The sequence below is a fragment of the Podarcis gaigeae genome (genome assembly GCF_964106915.1).
Source record: "Podarcis gaigeae genome assembly, chromosome: 11".
NCBI classification, from domain to species: Eukaryota; Metazoa; Chordata; class Lepidosauria; order Squamata; family Lacertidae; genus Podarcis; species Podarcis gaigeae.
This window is the reverse complement of record NC_139687.1, coordinates 37,058,452-37,081,997: the sequence shown is the minus strand read 5'-3', so window position 1 is coordinate 37,081,997 and position 23,546 is coordinate 37,058,452. Positions and strand designations below refer to the sequence as shown.

Sequence of the window (23,546 nt, the reverse complement as noted above, 5' to 3'; positions counted from 1 at the left end):
GACAATCCTTAAGGATCAAAAACAGTGGGACTGAGATATTTTAATTGTTGTTAGGCACTAAGTAATATGAATGCATCAGAAGAGTTGCATGTAGAACTTTGAGTAAATAAATAAAATTAAAATAAGTAAAAGCAGCACTTTAAATTGGGCCTGGAAATAATTTGATCTGAGAAACAGGCTCCTGTTAGCATTGATTTTGCATTAACTGGAGTTCTGGATATTTTTCAAAGGTGGCCCAGTGTAGAGCACGTTATAGCAATCTAAACAGAATATAACCAAGCCGTGCATAAGGACACATTGGGTGCACCAGAGTATCTTGGAGTGATGCTGGGTCCAAGAATACTCCCAAGCAAAAGTTGGGAAGAGATGACAGGAAAAAGCATAAGAAATTACATGGGGAGAAAAGTAAACTTACTTAGCCAAAAATAAGCAAGTGAAAACGAAGGGAACATAAACTTGCAGTGAGCAAAACCTGTAGGAGAGCAAATCTTGAGCCAAAGTCACTTGGAGGCTCATGTGCAGGAACTGTGATAGTGGAGACTGTGACAGAGCCAGAGCTGAGGGGAGAAGGAAATGCAAGAGCAAAGAGACAAGGGCACAAAATAATCAAATGAGAAAGAAACAGCTGGGGGAAAGCTGCAAAAGTGGCTGATGTAGAAACAAACAATAGGCAGCAGAGGAATGAGCCAGGGTTCTTTTAGTGAAAATAGCTCCTCATAGACTGCATAAACAATGCATACCATATTACATTTACACAATTCATACTATGGCATTCACACATTTGTACATGCTACACCTAAACTGAAGCATGTGGATGGAGTTAGAAAACCTGAAGAGTTGGTGCCTATCAACTTAAAAATAAATAAAAGCACTTGGTAAAGCATGAGCTATAAATCAGTAAGTCATGTGATTTATTCTGCATGCTGCTTTCTCATACATTGTTCCCGACTGAGATGCTGTCTGTCACAAGTGGCTGTTAAGCAAGTTTCATTTCCTGCAGTTCATATCTCATGATCTGTCCACAAAATACCGACACAACATCTTTCTTGTAACTGACCTAAAATGCGACATTTGTGAACGGTTTAAATTCAACAAAGAATGATTGTATTCACACAAGTCCTAGTCAGGATGCTGGGTCTTTTACTCAGGGCGCTTCGGAACGTATACATTTCCTATACAGAAATGTGATTGTGGGAGATGGGAGTCTGAGAACAACATGTAGCTTGTAATGTGTGATGATAAGGGAATCTAATTGCCCAGCTGTGTCAAGTCCAGCTCCAACTGGTTTGGGTTGCTAAAAGTTCAGTAGCCAGTTTAGCACTTCTGAACCAACCAGTTTGTTTATGGTTCATGTGGAAAAATTAAAATGCCACCTCCATTATTTATTTCATTTTTATCCTGCCTTTCTTCCACATAGCTCAAGGTGGCATCCATGGTTCTCCCCTGCCCCTTCCATTTCATTCTTACAACAATCCTGTGATGTAGATTAGGTTGAGAGATAGTGAATGACCAAAGGTTACCTTTATGGCTGAGTGGAACTTAGAATATGGATCTCACCAAGCATAGTGCAATCATGAGTGAGGAGTGATGTTAATATCCTTCTACATGCTGCTTCTCCAATTTGAGCCAGCAGATAAAGGAGTTGGAAAATCCCAAGGAATATAAAATTCCTGCCAGTATTAGTGATTTAATTCTGGTTGGGTATGTATATTAAAAGCCTGTTCAATCATGCATGTTCAACACTTGTTGCCTGCAGAGTGGCGCGTGTGACTCAAATTCCCAACACAAATCTAGTTCTGCAGAAAGAACTTATGTATCCCCTTCAAAGCAAGGAATTATCAGTGCTGCAAGTCACTGTTACATTTGCATCTATTTTATTAGAAAGTTGTGACCAATTGTGCACAGATTCAAGTAGCAAAATAGAGGCATGTGAAGCATCATATGAGATGAAATAGATAAAGGTAAAGGTAAAGGTAACTCTGACAGTTAATTCCAGTCGCGAATGACTCTGGGGTTGTGGCGCTCATCTCGCTGTACTGGACGAGGGAGCCAGCATTTGTCTGCAGACAGTTTTTCCGGGTCATGTGGCCAGCATGACAAAGCCGCTTCTGGCAAGACCAGAGCAGCGCACGGAAATGCCGTTTACCTTCCTGCCGGAGCGGTACCAATTTATCTACTTGCACTTTGACGTGCTTTCTAACTGCTAGGTTGGCAGGAGCAGGGACCGAGCAATGGGAGCTCACCCCGTCACGGGGATTCAAACCGCAGACCTAATCAGCAAGCTCAATGGTTTACACCACAGCGCCACCCGACCGGATGAAATGCATACTGTTGTGCTCAAACTAGTTTGTTAAGAAAATCCCCAAACTCGGTTCTATGAGTGACTCTGGGTCAGCTCCCTGCGGTAGTTTATTGTTGTACATTGTTTTTAAATTTATTATTGTTGTTGTTGTTTAGTCGTTTAGTCGTGTCCGACTCTTCGTGACCCCATGGACCAGAGCACGCCAGGCACTTCTGTCTTCCACTGCCTCCCGCAGTTTGGTCAAACTCATGCTGGTAGCTTCAAAGACACTATCCAACCATCTTGTCCTCTGTCATCCCCTTCTCCTTGTGCCCTCCATCTTTCCCAGCATCAGGGTCTTTTCCAGGGAGTCTTCTCTTCTCATAAGGTGGCCAAAGTATTGGAGCCTCAGCTTCAGGATCTGTCCTTCCAGTGAGCACTCAGGGCTGATTTCCTTAAGAATGGAGAGGTTTGATCTTCTTGCAGTCCATGGGACGCTCAAGAGTCTCCTCCAGCACCATAATTCAAAAGCATCAATTCTTATTGTTGTACATTGTTGTAACTCTTTGTTTTCCTTCTGTGACTGTACCCCCAAGTGTGTTTTATAAGCTGGTCTCCGACCGTAATAAATTATCTGTCTGTCTATCTATCTATCTATCTATCTATCTATCTATCTATCTATCTATCTATCTATCCTGCTGTGTATTTATCCCACACAGATGTAGTTTGTAGGAAAGCAGAAATATTTACCCATGTGTACTAATGAAGCACAATAACAGAGCCACAGTGGGAAATTGTTCTTCCTCAAGTAATAACACAATTCTAGTCATGTCTTCTCAGACGTAAGTCCCATCGGGTTCACTGGAACTAATGGTCTAGTAAATGGATATAGTACTGAAGTTTTTTGGTTTTGGTAATTCCTGGGTTTTGTGCTCAGACCGGCCAAGCAATACAGATTTTAGAATAGCAATGCAAAGTTGATTTATGGTGAAAGTCTACTATCAAACCCTTTTCAAGAGAAAAACAAGTCTGTAAATTAAATTTTCTCATTTTTCCAAGTATTAAGTTTAGTTCTTCACATTACTACTTTAATATGAGGGTTTCATTTGGGGGGGGAAATCCCTCATAAAAATTCACCTGTGTTTAAGTGCAAATTTCCCCAATGTACACATTTTTGCAAGCACTTTTTGCTGATATAAAACATTTTATGTAATATTTTCACTAATATATACATTTTCATACATACTTTGTCCCAGTATACAATTTTTGAACACATTATTTGGTTGGAAAGCTGCATCACAAAATTCAAAATTGTTTCAGAAAGTGCAATTTAGGTATTAAAATTCTAACTGAACCAAATTTCTTCTCCATCACTACCCTTGTGTTGTGATTTTTTTGTAGTACCTGAAAGCATGTGCTTTTTAACAAAATGTGGGTCAGCTATACAATTGACCCTGGGATGTTAACTCTTACAAATGCCTGACTGACTAGCTGGAGTTAAGTAAGAAGTGACTTTCAGACATCTCAAAACTGGATCACAGTAGTTCTCTGCACCAGATGTATTTACTTAAGCTTTGAGAATGATTGTAACCAGGTCAGTTAGAGGAAAGCATTGTCTTATTTTGTTAGACTGTGAAAAAGTCATATGATAGTTGATGTACCATATCTCAATTCAGCATCAGCTGGTACAAAATCTGCTTGGGTGGATAAAGCCAAAGTCTACATGTGATTCAATCTTGGGTGTATTTCTAGCTTATTTCTTCAATCTGTGCAGCTGAGGAGGAAAATTTAAGTCATATATCAGGAAGAACTTCACACCCATAAATAGATGGAGGAAAATATTAAGGGAAGTTTTCAAACACTTGTAGTTTTAAAAATAGGCTAAACACTTGTTAGGGGTGGCTTGACATAATTGGCAGGCACTGTTACTTAAAAGTAAAGAAAGTAAACGACAAGAGCCTTTTATGTTTCTGGGTTCTTCTAGTTCACTCTTTGCTTTTTAAATTTTGTATGAGTTAGGGAATGTTCGGATGTTTTGAATGGCTGAAAGAGTCAAGAGGCAGTGAATATCTTTGCTTTGGATCAATCCCAGTTTGGCAATTTGTAGCACATATTGGAGTACTTTATTTATTTACTTATTTGTAAACTTCCTTGTAATTTTTATAGGTCACCTTTCAACCAAATGTTCTCAAAGCATTTTCCACTTAATATTTTAAAGGTAAAAATGAGCAGCTTAGATCAGACCTGGAAATAAACTAGCAAACAATGAAGCTGTTTCTAAGTAGGCATTATAGTTTTGTTTGTTTTTACTAAAATTTCTACCTGCCTTTCTGTATCAACTATAATCTAAGTGGCATTATAATTGAGCCCTTTAATATGTTTATACCAACCTATACCCAGCAACAGTAAGATGCCCACATTATGTAAACAAGCCGAAATTTCCAGTGTCTTCAAGGGCAGCCCCACATAGTGGATATTACAGTAATCTAATCTAGAAATATCCAGTGCATAAATGGTGGTAGCCAGTGCCTGTCTTGCAGCAACTGGTGCACCAACTGAACACAGAAATAGATCTACAGTCTTCCATTCAGCATGGGCCTCCTAACACATAGATGCATTTTGGCTTCCTATCTCTATCTAAAATCTGCCCTGTGTATAAAGTGATGATAATAATGCAGCCCACTATTTATCTGCCTGTCGGTTTTCCTCAGCATCTACCATCTAAAGACATAGCCTGTGAGGTCAGTAGAATGGGGTTCTTTAGGGGAACTCTCAGAATATGTTGACCTGTTCGTTATTCAGGAGCAGTTTGTGTTAATGCACATAAAAAGCATCAATGATCCACACAGCAGTTGGTAATATTTCCCTCCCTTTTTTTTAAAGTTCAGTTTTAGAAGTCCAGATTTAGAGCAGGAGAAGAGCATTCCAAGGTTGTCCTAATTACAGGAGAATGAGCATTTGGCTCTGGTTGGGAGGATGATGTTATTGTATGCATACAAGAAAGGGGGTTTCATCTGGGACTCCAGGACTTTGAATGATTTCATCTAGAATGATTTCATCTGGTACAAAAGAGTGAAAACTCCTCATTTCCCTCCCAACTGATACATTCTTGAGCAGTTACGTTACGCCAGTATTTGTGGCCAATGTTGCTCTGGGTAACAGCTCTCCGTACCCCCCAGGGACTTGCACCTTTCTTTTGAGATACCAAGAAATACCATGCTGTCTACATTCCTTTTCCCATATAGAAGATTTAATATGTTTTGCAAGTACAGCAAATCTTCAGTAAGTTTTCAAAACACAATGCTATGGCCACGGGCGTAAGGAATTCGAAATGCAATAACAAAGAGTAATTGGAACAAACCCATAGTCCGGGAAATTGGAGCTTCGATGATGTTGAAAAACATTACGAGTATGACCTCTTTACCACTGAAGGACAATATGTCAGGTTTTGCTGACATGAGATTGTACAGCAATGAATCACAACCTTAGTGTATTAGGAACATAGGAAGTTGCCATATACTGAGTCAGACCATTGGTCCACCTGGCTCATTATTGTTTACATTGACTGGTTATGACTCTTGAGGATTTCAGGCAGGGCTACCTGAAGATGCCTAGGACTGAACTGGGGACCTTCCACATGCAAAGCAGATGCTCTAACCTGGAGCTACAGACCATCGCCTAGTTCAGTGTTCCCCAGGCTTGGGTCTCCAGCTGTTTTGGGGCTACAACTCTCATCATCCCTAGCTAGCAGGACCAGTGGCTGGGGATGATGGGAACTGTAGTTAAAAAACAGTCGGAGACCCAAACACTGGTCTAGTTGATGTATATGTACATTTCATGTTGTTTCTCACTTCACTTTTCATGTTACACATAGAGCAGGGTGGCATATTTCCTTTCTAGCATTAGAAATCTCTATCTATATCTACATCTACATCTATATCTATATCTATATCTGTATCATCTATCTATCTATCTATCTATCTATCTATCTATCTATCTATCCTAGTTTTATGCACGTAATTGTTGCCTTATGCTTCACAACCATTTGGAAATCCAGGGAAGCAGAGGTGTAGTAATGCTTGGTCAGGTATCTGCTTGTCCACCCAGTTTAATAAATAATAATAATAATAATAATAATAATAATAATAATAATAATAATAATACCCCACCCATCTGGCTGCGTTCCCCCAGCTACTCTGAACGACTTACAGCATATATCGAAACATAATAAAACATCAAACATTAAAAACTTTCTGATGCTGGGCTGCATTCAGATGTCTTCTAAAAGTTGTGTAGTTCTTTATCTCCTTAACATCTGAAGGGAGGGCATTCCACAGGGAGGGCGCCACTACTGAGAAGGCCCTCTGCCTGGTTCCTTGTAACTTCACTTCTCACAGTAAGAGAACCACCAGAAGACCCTCGGAGGAGGACCTCAGTGTCTGGGTTGAGCGATGGGGGTGGAGATGCTCTTTCAGGTGAACCACGTGGCATACTAAGGGATAGGTGACCCATGGATCCATCCCCAGGGATTTCCTATTTCTTGCCCCTGCATAGGCACTGGTTCTAGGGATAATACATCAGCTCTCATGGAACCTGAAGCACAGGCTAAGGCTCACTTGTGTTCTCTCCGCAGTTCAACATCAGCAGAGATTCTGGCAGATTTCTGCATTTTATGCGCTTCAGGCTTCAGATGCTCCCTGCTGTATGCAAACGAAGGCATGAAGCAGCTGAGGTACACAAGGGGAGGATTCTTAAAGAAACCCTGTAGCTACTTGGTAGTGGCGGTGAGGTAAAGGACTTAAAGATCCCTGTGCATGGAGAAGTGATTAACCATGTAATCCTATACATGTCTAATCAGCAGTTTGAGTCCAATGGGAGTTTACTCCTAGGTACGTGGGTATAGGATTGCAGCCTGACATGCATTGTAAGGCAAAATCTTTGCCAAAATCTTTTTACTGCCCCCACACAGTAGGAAGGTGTTAAAGAGCCCTTTGCCTGGGCCTCATCCTGTGTAGGAGTGAATAGGGTCAGTATTACTGACTGTTCTGGTCTCCAGGTTGTAGTCAATGCTAGTGCTATTCAGAGTAGACCCATTGAAATAAATGGGCCTAAGTAATGCCTATCAGTTTCATGGGTCTACTCTTAAATAGGACTTGTTCAGTTAAAATTAGGGGCCTATTTATAAGTGTAGTTATCAGCAAAAGGTATCATTTACCAGTACCTGCTTCTTGTTCTCTCCTGCATTCAGTGGAATACTGAGATCTGGAGTGGAGACCAGAGAGAGAATGCTGGTAAAACACGAGTAGATCTATTCTGAAAAGACTGAGATGTCAGAATTTTGATTAATACTCGTATCTGCTTTTTTAAAGCATGTATGGAAAATACATTTGAAGCATGTTCAATGAGACAGGAAATAGCAGCAGTTACAGCCAAATGCACTAGTATCCATTATCTTGTTTGCTCTTCCTCTGCATAGAATAAGCTATAGGAACATCTCAGTAGGAGGCGTAATGGAAATGAGAGCTTAGCCAAGTTGTATTAAGATGGCTGGAAGCCTCCTATTTTTTTCATGAGCACAACCAACTTGAGTTCGTATGTGTGTCTTTAAATGGAAATAATTTTAAACCATCAGCATCTAAATAGCCACTACCTCTGTTATTCATCGCTCAAAGCATTCTCAGAATGTGGTAGATCCACTAATGAATAACAGCTCATGGAACCAGTGCCAAGGCTCTAGCAGCCCTTCCTCATTTTAGACATCAAGATGTTAACCTTGTGTTTGGTAAACAAAAGATATACAAACCCCTCTGCATGATTTCATTGCAGACTGAATTGAGCATGAGAAGAAAAGGACTTGCTGTGCCTGCAGCTGCTTTCTTCCCCCCCCCTCTTTTTTTTAAAAAGGACTCATTTCAGCTGCCTGTGTGGCCCTCACTTCAGCTGTTTATTTTAGTTGAGCCAAAAGGCACTTTTCTAAAGATGATTTATTAGTTAATAAAACAGGGGAGACTGCAAAGTTTAGGGGACTTGTGATACACATTCAGGCTCGTGCTTTCTTTCAATAGAAAATAGAATCGTAGAATTTGTGCTTCTAGAATGGGATGAAAGCCTTCTAGTTATCCCTTTTCCCCTTGCAATAGAGGCCAGATTCTTCATATCCCAAATAACCTTAAAGAGATTAGCCTACTACATCCTTCTAATTACCATATGCTCTAAATGGAGAGGAGGAAGGATGACTGGATCTTCTGTCAAGCAGGGAACTTGAGTAAAACAAACACGGATGGCTTAAGCAGACAATCTGTACTAACACTGTAGGCCCTACAGTAAAAGAGTGTCGTGGTGGGACCTCCAGGATTAGCAACCAGTCTAATCTGAAGGTAATTCCTGTTCCAACTATTGTCAATCCAAAACTTGGAATTCAGCCTTTATATCAGTGTTTGGTTTTGCTTGTTTGGTTTTGCAGTTATATATCATGTTTTGTGATGCATAACAGGGCAAGAAAGCTCCTCCAGAAGCTCTAATATTCAGAAGTATGTGTACTTTACACTAAAATGAATAAAAATTCTGTGTGTGTAAATTAAGGGGAAAGTGCATATGTTTGCTTATATTTTGTTCCTTTAAATGCATACATACATACATACATACATACATACATACATACTGCTTCTCATGGGGTGCGGGAAACACTAAATGCAGGTCCCTAATCTCTGGGAAACTTATTGGTTCCCATTTGCCTGTGTTTGAAATTTCACCAGTTGTCACCCACAGACTTTGAAGTCTACACTGCAGTCATAAGGGCTAGAAAATCTTGAGGTTACTGTGGCAAAAGAAATGCCTTTTGTGTGCCTTCATTGTGAACACTTAAGAGTGTTAATGCGCATAGGAATAGTCACAGTTTTATGTGATTTCCACTCTTGTGTCCTGGGGAGAGAGAGAAAACAAATTATTGGGATGAGGGCATTTATCACAGTGATAGGCCACAGGTTTCAGGTCCTTCAGCATCTCCAAGTGGACTGGGTTGGAGGAGACCCCTCCCTACTTCATCTCTGATCCCATGTTTTGGACTACAGTTTCCACCATCCTTGATCACTGGCCATGTTGGCTGGGACTGATGGCAGTTTGGTCGAACAGCATGAGGAGGGCACCACGTTGGCTATCATTGAGAATGGCTGCCTATCACAGTGAAAAGAAATGCTAGTATCAGGCAGTTCCTGAAATCTTTTATTGTTCTTAGCAAAACATTTGGTGCTCATTCTGCTCTGTGGAAATGTAAGTGCGAACTGTTGTCAGCTATAAAACCTTTAAAGGGAAACCGTGCAAAGAATAATAGAGAATAATTCAGTTTATGTTGGATAAACTATTCAACACATTGTTAATCCTAGGTTTTCATGATTTCATGCAGTTGTAGCCATTTCTGAATTAGCTGTTACTGAATGTCTCCCATGGACTATAGATTGTTGATGAAATTGATAACTGGGGAAAGTTGTCTCACAACTCCAATTAAATTCCTTTTATCATTTTCAGATAGAAAAACAACTTTCTTTGTGGAATGATTGCCCCTAGTATTCATGAAATGTAATAAATCTAGACAACACTGGGATTTTATTCAGGACAGGATTTTGCCTGAAGGGGAAAGTATACTCCTTTATTCTCCATGGATTATGACACTCATAAAAAGGACTTTTTGGAAAATAAGAAGCTCTGCCATGGATTATAAACTGGTTGAAACAGCCAAGCTAATTAGCTAGCTTTCACCACAACATAAGGCTAACAGATGATATATTGAAAGTTCCATTGAACTGATTGGGACTTGCTTCTAAATAAGCATGCATGCAGTTGCACTGATAATAAGGATGACAATAATAATTTCCCTATTGATACTGATCATCACTGTGTTAATGTTGACTGCATTGATACAAATGCTACTGTTAGTAATGCTGTGTAAGAGGAAACGAGGAATCAATTTGCAGGGAATATAGCATCATGTCATGCCTTAGCTGGATACAATCCAGTGTTCTTTTGAAAAGTCTTGTCTGTGTTTGTAATGCAATAGATGGTATTTGATATATATTAGGCTATAAATCCAGGGGACCACATGGCTGCCCGGATGGTTGTTTCTGTCAACCTTTAGACCAGCCTTCCCTTCCTTGGTTCCCTGTATATATTTTGTACCACAGCTCACAATTAGCCCCACTTAGCACGGTCAAGGCTCAGGGATGATGGGAGTTTAGGACTGAAATATTTAGAGGGCACAAGATTGGGGAAGGCTGTCTTCCCCTAGAGTGAGGTAGAGGTTTTAACGCTTTATTTCCTGTTATGGTCCTAATTTGGATCAGAGACCCATTAGCTCCAGAGTTTTGAAATCTCCTCCCCGCCACCCATGGTCTCAATCCAGATTCCCCCTGCACTGAAGATTTGTGCTTTAATAAGAACAAAAACCCTGCACTTAAGGGTACAGATAAGGAACTAATATTACCATCTACTTTGAATGAGTGTATGACCCACTAGGAAATATTTCCTTGTGCTTTGCCTCTGCATGACTCCACCAGCTACAGCCTGTCTGTTGAACCCACTTGCCTGCAGGCAGGCTAGGAATGGTAGATAAGAATGGTGTCTATTCTCATTTTAATGCAAATCTACCTAATTCACATTTCCAGTTCATAAAATGAAACTCAGCTGTCTATGAAATTTGCAATTCAAATTTTGGGATGCAAGTTTTCAACTAAAAATGCATATTAAAATGTGCATACTAGTGAACATAATGCATAAAAATGCATTACGTTGGGGGAAATGGTGTGCAGAAGGTTACAAATGTTAGTATATTAGGAGACCTTTTGTTTCTTTTCTTTCTTAAAAAAATTGCATACTTGATACAGAAATAGGGCAAACCAAATTTAACAGGAAAAATGAGATAATGAGAGAAATCAGAGCTGCCAAGATTCCACCATCCCTTAGCCAGATCTGTGTGCTGTCACAGCAAGGATGACCTGAGTAGAAATGATGGCTTTAGCGTACGCTGCTAAACACATAACTGGAAAATGCAGGGGGATCAATTTTTTCCTTGGCACCACAGCAGGATCTCATCTCACATGATTGTGGCATAGGGGTAGGGAATATTGCGTGTGCATTCTGCTCATGGGGCTCAATGCGGTGCTGGCAGTTCCGTGCATCCAGCCTCTGCGTGGTTTTGGCTTGTGCACCCTGTTTTTTGCACACTAGATGGGAGCTAAACCATATCTGTAAGCTTTGAACTTTGTTATCCTTGTGCTGCTCATAATAGATGATTCATGCTTTTATTACTTTTCCTTTCGGCATTCCAATGACATCCACACCTTGCAAAGTCAGTATGAACCTTGCTTTTTCCTGTGAACAATTTCTCTGCAGAAACTGTTCAGGTTATTCTTCTTATACCAAACCAAGTTCAGTAGCTGTGTAAGTGTTTCTCTTCCAAACTAACAACTTGTTCCAATCCATGTTGAAAATATTAATTGCTTTGCTTCCTGAGCAAGAGTTAAACTCTTCACCTCCTTTTTATAGCACGGGCAGTGTCAAAAGAAACTATTATTACAGTTCCTTCCTTCCGGTGTATTATTGAAATGGGGCATGCTGAGAGAATTTGCTGTTTTGGCAGCTGATACGTTATCTCCCAGCTTTTGCTATTTGCAGAGGGTGTGTTTGCACCACATGCCCATCAGTCTGCCTGACGATAACACTGCTTGTCCTTTAATTTCTGCCAGAAGTCAAGTTGTGAACTGAATTAGCTCTTTGCTTACTCTCTTTGAGTGTACCAGAGGTTGGGACATTTAATTCCCTTTTAGAATTAAGAAAAAACACCAATCATCTCCCTAATGAAGCTTCACTTTCCATCATCTTTTATAAAATTAACTGGTGCCTATATTAAACCAATCTTTTTTGGTTCCTCTCTACATAGGCTAAGAACATCCATCCATCAAGTCATATAAGATCAGCCTTCCCCAACGTTGCACTCTCCAGATTTTATTGGTCTACAGCTTCCATCAGCCCCAGCCACCATCGCCAATGTTCAGAAATAATAAGAGTTGTAGTTTGACAACATATAGAGGGCCACAGATTAGGGAAAACTGATGTAGAACATGCCGCCTTTTTTAGTATTTGGTGGTGAATGGTACACACAATTTTACTAGATCCTTGTGGCAAACCTCTGAATGATTTGTTGTGATGAAATCCCCTTGCATGGTTTCTGCTTAAAGAGCAACTACAGCTTACTTATTTAAATTACACTTCTCCCCTCTCTTGCTCAAGGAGTTCAGAGTGGTCTCAGGTGGTCTCCAATTCAGGTAATTTACAGGGCCTAAACATACTTAGTAACTTCAGTAGCAGAAATGCATCTTCTGCCCTCTGGTTTGCTCAAGTGCACCAGGCTTTATTCTGTAGTGCAGACAAAATTAACTATTCCCTCTACGTCCATTGTTATGTTATGTCCTACTCTACCACACGAAGCTGTTCAGATGATAAGATAAAACTTTCAAGGTCCTTTTATAACAATGGTTCCCAAACATTTCTCCCCATGGACCACTCGAAAATTATTGATGATCCACTTAATGATTTTCCTGCCTCTTGCAGCAATTGCAATGCACTGGATGCTGTATGATTTTTTTATTGCTTCTTTTATTTCTTATATTTTTATTGCGTTGCAATTTGTATTCTCAGACATGCCATGAAGTACCTGAATGATCGTTGTGGACCACTGTTGGTTCATGGACCACAGTTTGGGAACCCGTGTCCTATAGGTTGTCCCACCTTCAAAGGTCAGATCAATGGTGGCGAAAGGGGACTCTTCAGCTCTATCCACCCAGCCTGTGGAATGCTTTCCCCAGGGAGGCTTCCTTGGCACAAACCTCTCATCCTTCCAGTGCCAGAGGAAGATCTTTTCATTCACCCCAGCTTCTGCACTATTAGATCAAGTTTATTTTCTCTGGTGCTCTCTGTTGATTTTTATTTTTTTACAGTTTCTATTTTTGTCTTTAAATACTGATCGTAAGCCATCCTAGAATTTGTCAAGCCTAAATAAAATACTCTGTTAAAGCCACAGAAAAACCTTCTGATTGAACTATGCCTTTGTGCTCATAGACGAGGCAATTCAGTCTTTCAGTCTTCATTCAATCTTCCTTAACCTGGACAGCTACCTCTGGCATGTAATTTCCAAGGAGGAGTTTGAATGGATGGGTGTGCTTGGGAGTTTCTGTGAAACTTGTAAAGCTTTTGACAAACAACTGGTAAATCGGATGGTGTGGAACTGATACTTAAGTACAGGCGCTGCCTCAGGAGATTAATAACCCTGCTGAGGTTAAAAACTGGGAAAGCCTCCAGCAGACCGCATTTGACAAGCCCATGTTAAAACTATTAGATGTTGATTTAGATCTTTGCTTAAAAACTTGGATTGTTCACAAAAAACGTGGGGGTATAGTTAAAACATTTTTTTTCTCCCTTCAGGGCTAACATTCTCTCCCCCCACACCCTTTTTCTTTTCTCTCTTTTAGGTATGTGATGTCAAACCAGTAGGCTGTTCTCTGGAGCCTCCCACACACTATTGTAACGTCATGTGCCAGTATGAATATTATTAACACAGACACACATACTTCAGTGCTCTGCAACGGAAGAGGAGGAAAGAGAAACTAAACGTTCAGAATCAATGAATGGACTGCCTGCAAAATGTTGCTTATCTAATTTCTGCTGAGAATACCTCCCATTTCTGCTACTGGAGAAGAGCTGAGTGGAAACAGGATCATACCCACCCCCCATTAATTTCCATTCATATATACTTATCCCTTTTTATCTTGGATTTCAGGCTCTGAACTGCTTTGGCTGCAAGCACTTGGACAGCAATATGTGTCATGTCATTGTCACTTGCCGCTCAATGCTGTGGACGCTCCTGAGTATTGTTGTGGCATTTGCAGAGCTCATAGCCTTCATGAGTGCTGATTGGCTGATTGGCAAGGCAAAACCTGGGAATTCTGAGGGCATGGACAATGGGATGGGAGGATCGCTGGAGCCGTTTCGTCCAACCTTAGGGATCTACGGACGTTGCATCAGACTCTCACACATGAAATCATCGATGCCCGACACGCTTTGTGGCCCTTATGCTGAAAACTTCAATGAGATTGCCAGTGGATTCTGGCAGGCGACAGCTATTTTCCTTGCCGCTGGGATCATGATACTCTGTGCTGTCGCATTTGTATCTGTTTTCACCATGTGTGTACAGAGCATTATGAAGAAAAGTATTTTTAATGTCTGTGGGCTGCTTCAAGGGATTGCAGGTAAGTGTATGAAAAGGCAAAAAGTGAAACTTATTGGATATGTTTGTGGTTTGTGGATAAGGATGCATTCTCAACAAGATTTTCTTTCTGCTAAATGTAAAGACCTGTTCAAGTAGTTTAGTCTCCAGAAGACTGCATTTAACAAGCCCATGTTATAATTCAGGAATATGGTCAGGGTAAAACTTAAGACACCAGCTAAAGTTTCCTTTATAGCTAGCAGGTGTTCTGGATATTTCTCAGAAGAATGACTATGTTGCAGTTTACTTTAAAATACCAATATCTTTTCTGCACTGTGAGAAGCTGTTTAGATACCCTCAGACCCTCCTCCTTAACGTGACACATAGTTTGAATCAGCAAATATGATTTGTCATAATAATAATAATATGTTTTATACTTCACCTATCTGACTGGGTTGCCCCAGCCACTCTGGGCAGCTTCCAACAAGAATACAGAGGGAAATAAATAAATAAAAATCACATCGAGCATTAAAAGCTTCCTGAAACAGGGCTGCCTTCAGATGTCTACAAAAAGTTATATAGTTGTTTAACTCTTTGACATTTGATGGTAGGTTGTTCAACAGGGAGAGTGTGACTGCCGAAAATGCCTTCTGCCTGGTTGTACATTGAGGGAACCACCAGAAGGCCCTTAGAGGTGGCCCTCAATGTCTGGGCTGAACGATGGGGTGGAGACGCTCCTTCAGTTATACAGGGCTGAAGCTGAAGTTATACTACTCATAGTTCTAGAAAAGACCATTTCATCTCTGATTCCAGTCGTTAGCTGTGTGACTAGCACAAAATGGCAAACTGATTTGTCTCAAACCAGGAAGCAAGGAAAGGAATCATAAGGTGTGAGGGGAGGGAGGGTACGGGGAAGGTTGTTATTTTCCATTTATTGCATTTATAAACCTTACCTTTTCTCTGAAGAGCTCTTAAATACATTATGTGTGAACCTGCAGTTCATATCTTTCCTCACCACCATCCTTTTTCTCATAAGAGAATCCTAAACAAACCAGATAAGAAAATGGAGGGTCAGCCACAAACCATTATAATCAGAGAATGAACCACTTCTGTATCTGAACCCTTTTGGTTGTACTTTCGTTCTGAAACAAACAAACAAACAAAACTACAACTAATGTGAATATCATCCGTAGATGGAAAGCAACCAATCTTTAAAAATTTAGTTCCTTGTAAATTATGTTATGGCTACAGAATTAGTAATCTCAAGATGACTCTTTACTGAGTTCACTGATGCTTTGTCATGGCAGTGCTATTGCACCTGGAATGTTGCCAGTGTTCTGCTGATGACGTTTGACAGTCACGATGCACAAGTTTCTTAATTCTTGCTCTTGCAAAGTGCTTAAGCAAATGGTTCAAGTAGTCTGCCAGCTTGTCTGTAAACAGATAGGACTATTAAAATATTCTCTCATAGCTGGATTGAAGCCTAGCTTAAATACATCCATGAAGTTTTATTTTTCAGAGTTGTTTCTGTAAAGTGCAAATATTTTGCAGAAGTAGACCTGGTTTTGATTGGTTTTTTTATGTGTACTTGGGACACAGATGGTACCTTTTTCTTATCACCTTACATTTCCAACAGCTGTCAAAGCACAAGCACTTTCAATCATTTAGAATATTCTTGATTAACAGGGCAAACTTATACATATTTACTCAGAAATCCAATGCTGTATGCAGAGTTCTCACACATCAAGACTTCACTTTCCTCTTTGCACCCAATGCACCCCCAAAATCTGCTCCAGAAGGCCCCCTAAACCTCTGGAACAGATTTTGAGAGTGAGTAACGGGGAAGAGGAAAGAAGGGACAATTCCTTTGCACAGGGGGAATGGTGGTGTGGGATATAGCATAGCTCAATATCCAAACAAAACCAAAACCAAAGTGCTGGACCAACAAGCACAAAAAACCCCTCTGCAGTGCCACAAATCCAACTTAACGGTGTAATGTTGGAAAATGTCAATGACTTTTCCTACCTGGGCAGTTATCTTTCCACAAGGGCCAACATTGATGCCGAAATCCAGCATCGCCTGAGCTCTGCGAGCGCAGCTTTCTTCCGATTGTAGTGCCAAGTGTTTGAAGACTGGGACATTCACAGGGAAACCCAAATGCTCGTTTACAAACAACTTTACTGTACTCTTGCAAAACAAAGACCACTTATAAACACCATATCCAACTCCTCAAAAGATTCCATCAATGAATTACACATCACTTGGGAAGACAGACAAACTAATGTCAGTGTACTGGAAGAAGAAATGATCACCAGTGTCAAAGCAATGATTCTTCAACATCAACTTCATTGGACTGGTCATGTTGTTCGGGTGTCTGATTATTGTCTTCCAAAGCAACTACTCTATTCCCAACTTAAGAATGGAAGGTGAAATACTGGTGGACAATAAAAGAGGTTTAAAGGTGTTCCCAAGGCAAATCTTTAAAAATGTAGTATGAACACTGACAACTGGGAAACACTGGCCTGCAGGCGCTCCAATTGGAGAACAGCCTTTACCAAAGGTGTCATGGGTTTTGAAGACAAAAGGGAGAAACGAGCTAAGAGGAAGGCACGCTTGGCAAACCCTCACTGTGATCAACTCCTGCCCGGAAACCTATGTCCCCACTGTGGAAGAATGTGTGCATGCAAAATTGGCCTCCACAGTCACTTAAGGCTCACTGTTAAGACTGTTTTCATGGAAGACAATCTTACTCAGCTACAAGTGATCGCCAAAGAAGAAGAAGATTAAGTCCAGTGATAATTACCTAGTAAGGATTACTGCCCAGGTTATCTTTAAAATCTCAAAGAAATTACGATGATTAATATTTAATCTTTTTCCTGGAATTTGTGGGAAGAAACACAAGTTGTTGAATTTCTGACCAGTTTTGTGGGCTGTGACTTAAATGGTGCGTAAAATGAAGATTACAGAATGTCCTTCTAAGGATTTAGTCCAAGACCTTCATCTGCATGAGCATGTAGGTCTGCCAAGTCACAGTGAGCCCACACACATCTTAGGCCAAGGAGCTTTTTAGTCTGTCTGCAAATAATCTGTCTTCTGATTAAAAGGTTCCTTTTGGGATTCCTGTTATCCTCCAGTGCTCACAGTTCCTTTCTGTTCTTAAAGTGGGGAAGCAGCAATCTTCATTTTGTAAACATTTAGAAGCCATACTGTTAAGGAAAGAATAAGTCATCAGCTTCAAAGGGCCATAGACCAACACAACCATATCATTAGATCAGTAACTGCTGCTTGACAAACAAAAGGGGCTGGACAGGCGGTCATTTGTGCATCTTTTGCGAGTGCTGGAGCTATTTTTAAAAGGCTGTGAATTACTTGAAAAACCTGAGTTTGAGCAATTTTGTTCCTAAAATACTAACAGGGAATTAATTTTAAGTGGGTTGATTGTAATAATAGCTTCCTCTTTTCTGCCTGTAAATATCAGTAGTCTGTAGTATCCAGTTGGGTGTTTAGGGACTGGGTTTCAGAGGCACACTAAATGCATTTGCCCACATTCATCCCTTGCTGCCCTTGGCTCTCTTTTTCCTCCCTCCATTTCTCTCTATATTATATTAGACTGTAAGTTCCTTGGGGGCACAAAGCTTAATATTTTTTGCCTATAAAACTCCGGAAGGTGCTCCATATGCTGAAAGAACTAAATACATATTAAATAATAACATGGGGTTGTTGTTGGTTTTTTTTAAAAAAAGGTTGTTTCCATGCTTATATTAAAACTACTCTCAAAATATTTTCCAAATATGTTTTAAGTGCATATTTTGTGCTAAGTATCCACTTAGGTTTGTTTTTGGCAGGTTTTTTATTATTATTTTATTTTACCCATTAGTGCCAGCCCTTCTCCATTTCTGGGAAAATGCTGTTTGGTTTATAGTGGAAATCCTGACACTGTCTCAAGTACATTTGCACTTTGAACAGCGTGGTACATGAGTTCCTGTATTCAGATGGCTGCATTCCAGCATGACTGCTGAAAGTTAAAGTTCGGGAAAAGACTTGGTGGGGGCAGGAGGAGGGGAGATGAGCCTAAGAGGAAAAGTGTGCTCATGCTAAGTATATGTGCTAATCAGGCATTGAAATATGGTAGAGCTGATTTCACATAGTACAGGATAGTACATTAACAGTAAGTATTTTAATTCCGTTACAGATTGAGGTTTTGCCTAGCAAAGTGGGCAGCTTAGAACCCCCTGTGCCTCTGAGCTTGCTTAGACTCCAGGCTGAGCAGTAGTCTGTAGTGTCATTGTATGATATGCACTTCAGTCTCCCTGTGACATACATAATGAACATGCCTTTATATGTAGCAGGAGATGAAGGGCCTGAGCTGATGAAAGCTGGCAGACAGCTCCTGAGAGGAGGCCATGATATTGCTTCTTCTTGTCATTGCTCAATCAATTCCTCGTCATGCTTCCTCTGTCGCAGGGCTTTCTTCCCAAATCGTTTTTCTAGCCAAGTTGGTGATGCATCAGCCTCCTCTGGCAAGTCATCTGAAAGAGGAGTCAGATTAGGACTGAGACTCAACGCAACAGTTTCCAGAAGAGGCAGGCTAGAAAACTTTTCTAACCAGCCCTACTCAGGCACCTGCGTGGACGGATTGTCCTAGCTAATACGCTGTAGTAAAACAGTAATGGAGGAACACTCGGCAAGACAAATTGAAATGTTTCTTGAGTTTAGTTTTGGAATGGCTTTAGGAAAATGCTGAACAACATAGGATCAGCCAACAGGACTGCAACCAAAATTTACGGGAAAAGTAGCAGCTGCCCTAACCTTTTGGCAACACACTTTGCATGTGATTTTCATTTTTAGTCTGAGCAAAACTGAACTTGTATAGGTGATGGTCATGAAGACAATGTACGCCAAAATTTGTGAAGTGTAATCCTGACTACATTTACTCACAAGAAAATACCATTGATTTCAGTAACGTTTAGCTTCAGTTAAACATGCAATCCTATATGCATGTGCCTGGAAATAAGTATCATTGAACTAAATGGGGCATACTTGTGATTTTTCCTAGGATTGCACTATAAATCATCAGTGGATTGCAGTATTAACCTTTTTTTTAAAATATTTGAATGAGAAAAGAGGATAAAGGTCTTTTCTGTCAAAAATCTGCTAGCAAAAGATAGGAGATAGATGTGAATAAGCTCTTTGCAGCAAACTGGTCCAGCATTATTGATATCCTTTTTGATAGACCTGATAAGTATTTGAAAATCGCTAGTATACATGCAAAGGAAAGAATAACAGACTAATCATATGATTTTTGTGCTGCCCATGACTCACTGTATGTGGGTGTTTTTCGGGTTGGTGAAACCAAGAACCCAATTTCAGTACAGTTTCTGTAAAGTGCAACTGAATTAGGAAAGAGTCTGGAAAAACCCTGGTGTTGCCAACCAGTCCTTGCGGCTTTTAGTTTCAGATCCTTCCAACACGTTTTGTCATTTTCTTTGGCTAGTTTGTCTTTTATAAGTATTAATTCAGGGAGCTGAACTTATTGAATATTTCCAGTCAGTTGCTGAAATCTAGGGCTGGATCTAGACACATCAAATACCGTATTTTTCGCCCTATAGGGCGCACCGGCCCATAGGACACACCTCGTTTTTTTTTGGGGGGGGAATGAATTAAAAAAAAATATTTCCCCACCCTAGCCCCCAGAACAGGCTGCTATCTGCAAGCCTGGCGGCAACTCCCACTGGGCTCACAAGGCTTGTGGACATCTGCGCAAAGCACGGGGCGCCCTCCGGAGGGTGCCCCGTGCTTCGGGCTGCTGCCCGCAAGCCTTGCGAGCCCGCGGGAACTCCCGCTGGGCTCGCAAGGCTTGCGGATAGCTTCCTGAAGCCTGGAGAGCGAGAGGGGTCGGTGCGCACCTACGCCTCTCGCTCTCCAGGCTTCAGCGAAAGCCTGTATTTGCCCAAACACACATTCCCCCTTCATTTTTGGAGGGGAAAAAGTGCGTCATATAGGGCGAAAAATACGTAAGTGTTTCAGTTTAAAGCATTGTAAATTTAAACAGAAAAAACAGGTAGAAAATAACAGGGTTCCACATTGCCATCTGGTGGCACAATGTTATATCGCATATACAACACATATAAATTGCTTTTTCTTTACCAATCTAGCTGATTCCTAGGATTGGCTTGACTAAGTTACTGCATTTAAATAGCTATCTATATCAAGTTTGCATTTTTAGGAATGGGTGTGTCACATGTATAGTAGGGTCCAAATACAGTATCTTGTCTATGACATTGAATGGATTCCCTTGGAAAATGGTGGACTCTCCTTTATTAGAGGTTTTTAGGCAGAAATTGGATGGCCATCTGTTATGGATGCTTTAGTTGGAGTCCCACATTGCAGGTAAAAAAAGGTAAAGGACCCCTGACAGTTAAGTCCAGTTGCGAACGACTCTGGGGTTGCAGCGCTATCTCGCTTTACTGGCTTAGGGAGCCGACGTTTGTCCACAGACAGTTTTTTTCCGGGTCATGTGGCCAGCATGACTAAGCCGCTTCTGGCGAACCAGAGCAGTGCACGGAAACGCCATTTACCTTCCCGCCGGAGCGGTACCTATTTATCTACTTGCACTTTGACGTGCTTTTGAACTGTTAGGCATTGCAGGAGATTGCACTAAATGACCTTCCAGTTCTACAATTAAATGACAAGAAAACAAACAAAATACTTTCTGAGCTGTTTTCTGTGTTTCCCCTTCATTTTAATAATGCAGCATGGTCTTTGCTTGTCTACAGCACTGACGCTCCATTGATCCCATTTGGCCAATTTCTGCCTTCTTCAGAGGCATTTTTGACAGGCAAACACCCCTTTGTTTCAGTAGGAAATGCAAGGGGGCCATTTCTGGATTTGCAGACAGCATTCAGCTTTGCCAGTATACTCTGCTGTTTAATGTGGCAGAACAACAACTGCACAAGAGACTGTCAGAACTAAATATCATGCTTCTGGCTTATCCAAACAAACAGCTGGGTAACCATGCTCCCTGAAGGAGTTGTTTCCAAGATCAGACCAGGGGGATCTGCTTTATGTTATTCCAAAGCTGCCACTGCTGCTGGTCTGGCATTGCTCAGATCCAGTGCAAGGCAGTCAGAGTGATGTGTGACGCTGATGAATTTTTGTACTGAACTTTGAGTTCTTGGCTTTCAACAATGATGTTGTTCCTTATGTTCAGTGGCTATTAGCCCTGATAGCTAAGTGAAACTTCAGTGTTTAGAGGCAGTGCATATCTGAACACCAGATGTTAGGGCCAAACAATTGAAGAGGATTGTTGCCTTCAAGCCCTGCATATAAGGTTTCCTTAGACGTATCCAATTAACCACAGTTCTTGTTACATCCCTGGAGCTCCAAATAAAACCTTTGAAACCAAAATAAAAAGGCACATGACAATTAGCTACCTAAGCTAGAACTTAGCTCTTGCTACTGAACTCCCCTTTCTTCAAAATTATATGGACAACTTCTTTTTATTAATTTGTGTCTAGAGCACAATATACTTCTCTTTTTCCTTTCTGTTTTTGGAGAGATGGATTGTGTCTCTCTGCGTTAACTTTTTTTTAAAGCTAATCCTTTTTTAGCTAATCACTTGGAAAGTGGAGGTGCCCCTCCAGATGTACCTCCACAAAACTTAAATTGAACATCCTCTCCAAAGCTGCCTCCAGCCTCTGAGAGTCCAATTAAAGGCACCAAATTAATTAGCTACTCCATTTCTCCCCTACATTTGCACTGTACAAGACTTGCACAGGGATCATTAAATAGTAAGTAGGGGGTACCTCAATACTTAAGGATTGAAGGATTTGTAATTTCATGTTCTTCAATTAAATTACACTCAATTACATACTAATTGAGTGGCAGATATAAAGGTGGAGAACGGAAAAAAACTGGCTTCTTAAAATTTCTCTTTAGTGAATTTTTTGATTTACAGATAGAATGGATGCCTGGACACACCTGTTTGATAAGTCTGTGCTAATAAGTTAATGCAACACAAAGTAGTATCTTGTGGTATTTGCTAGCAAACATTTAAGTGTTTAAATCTTATTTACTCAGTTGTCTGATAAATGCATAGAATGCAGAATGACAGAAGCCAATTTTTAAAAAGGAATCTGACTATGAGCACATAGCCTACATTTTAAGAAGCGATCTGTGCAGTGTTAACTAATTTTAGGTGAAAAAATGTGATAAAACGCGCAGACGTCCCTCCGCCAAAGCTGTCAGGTCCCTGGTAAACAGCAAGCCATGATATCGCTATACCACAGGTTAAATCATCATGTCAAGTTCTGGGGTCGGTTCACTAAGGTATAAGACAGATGTTTGGTATGTACATACACCCCAGAGGTTATGCTCAAGTTTTGTTTTCCTTTAACATGTGTGCATAAAATGTTTTCTGGTAAGAGAAGCTACACTTAGATTGGAGCAGTTTTAAAGCATCCTGGTTTTGATAGATAAAAGCCATTTCAAATGAAATTTTGGTGCTAAAAATTGTAATTTTCAAACTTCTGCTGTGTCAATAAATCTCCTATTCAGAAAAATGATGCTGTATAGCACACTGACAAAGGAACTTCTGATGACATCAGGAAGGGGATTTCTGGTGTTTAGTCTGTCACAGCTGGTGGGCTCAGAAGGATGAAAGCCCAGTTTATCCTGCCCAAGATGAAGCAATACTTTATAGTCTCAGTGACACAGGCATGCTGGCAAGGAACACTACACAATGTTTTTGGCTGTTCCTGACTCAGTACACAGAGAAATCCCTAATGTTAAGACTGGAACATAATTCACATATGGGGTTTTGCAACCAACCAAATGATAAAAGGCTACAGATAATCCAGGTTCTCTCTTTTTGTTTAAGAAATGCTTGTTAAAGGATTTACATACGGGGTCTGATGCATTTTGAACCTTCTCATATGTCCAAGTGCAGCTTTATGTAATGTGGGATACTGGGATGTTTCTCTCAGCTGGCTGGCACTCTGTCCCAATAATTAA

General features: G+C 40.6%; 1 protein-coding gene across 4 annotated transcripts in view; it reads left to right on the top strand.

Moving 5' to 3' along the window:
* The window catches only part of LHFPL2 (LHFPL tetraspan subfamily member 2), a 110,002-nt gene that overhangs the window by 81,074 nt on the left and 5,382 nt on the right, over positions 1-23,546 (top strand). For all 4 annotated transcript variants that reach the window (XM_083703724.1, XM_083703723.1, XM_083703725.1 and 1 more), the window contains one exon: positions 13,801-14,577. In XM_083703724.1, coding sequence (XP_083559850.1) covers positions 14,148-14,577 — 430 coding nt within the window. In that variant the 5' untranslated portion in view covers positions 13,801-14,147. The remainder of the gene's footprint in view (positions 1-13,800; positions 14,578-23,546) is intronic.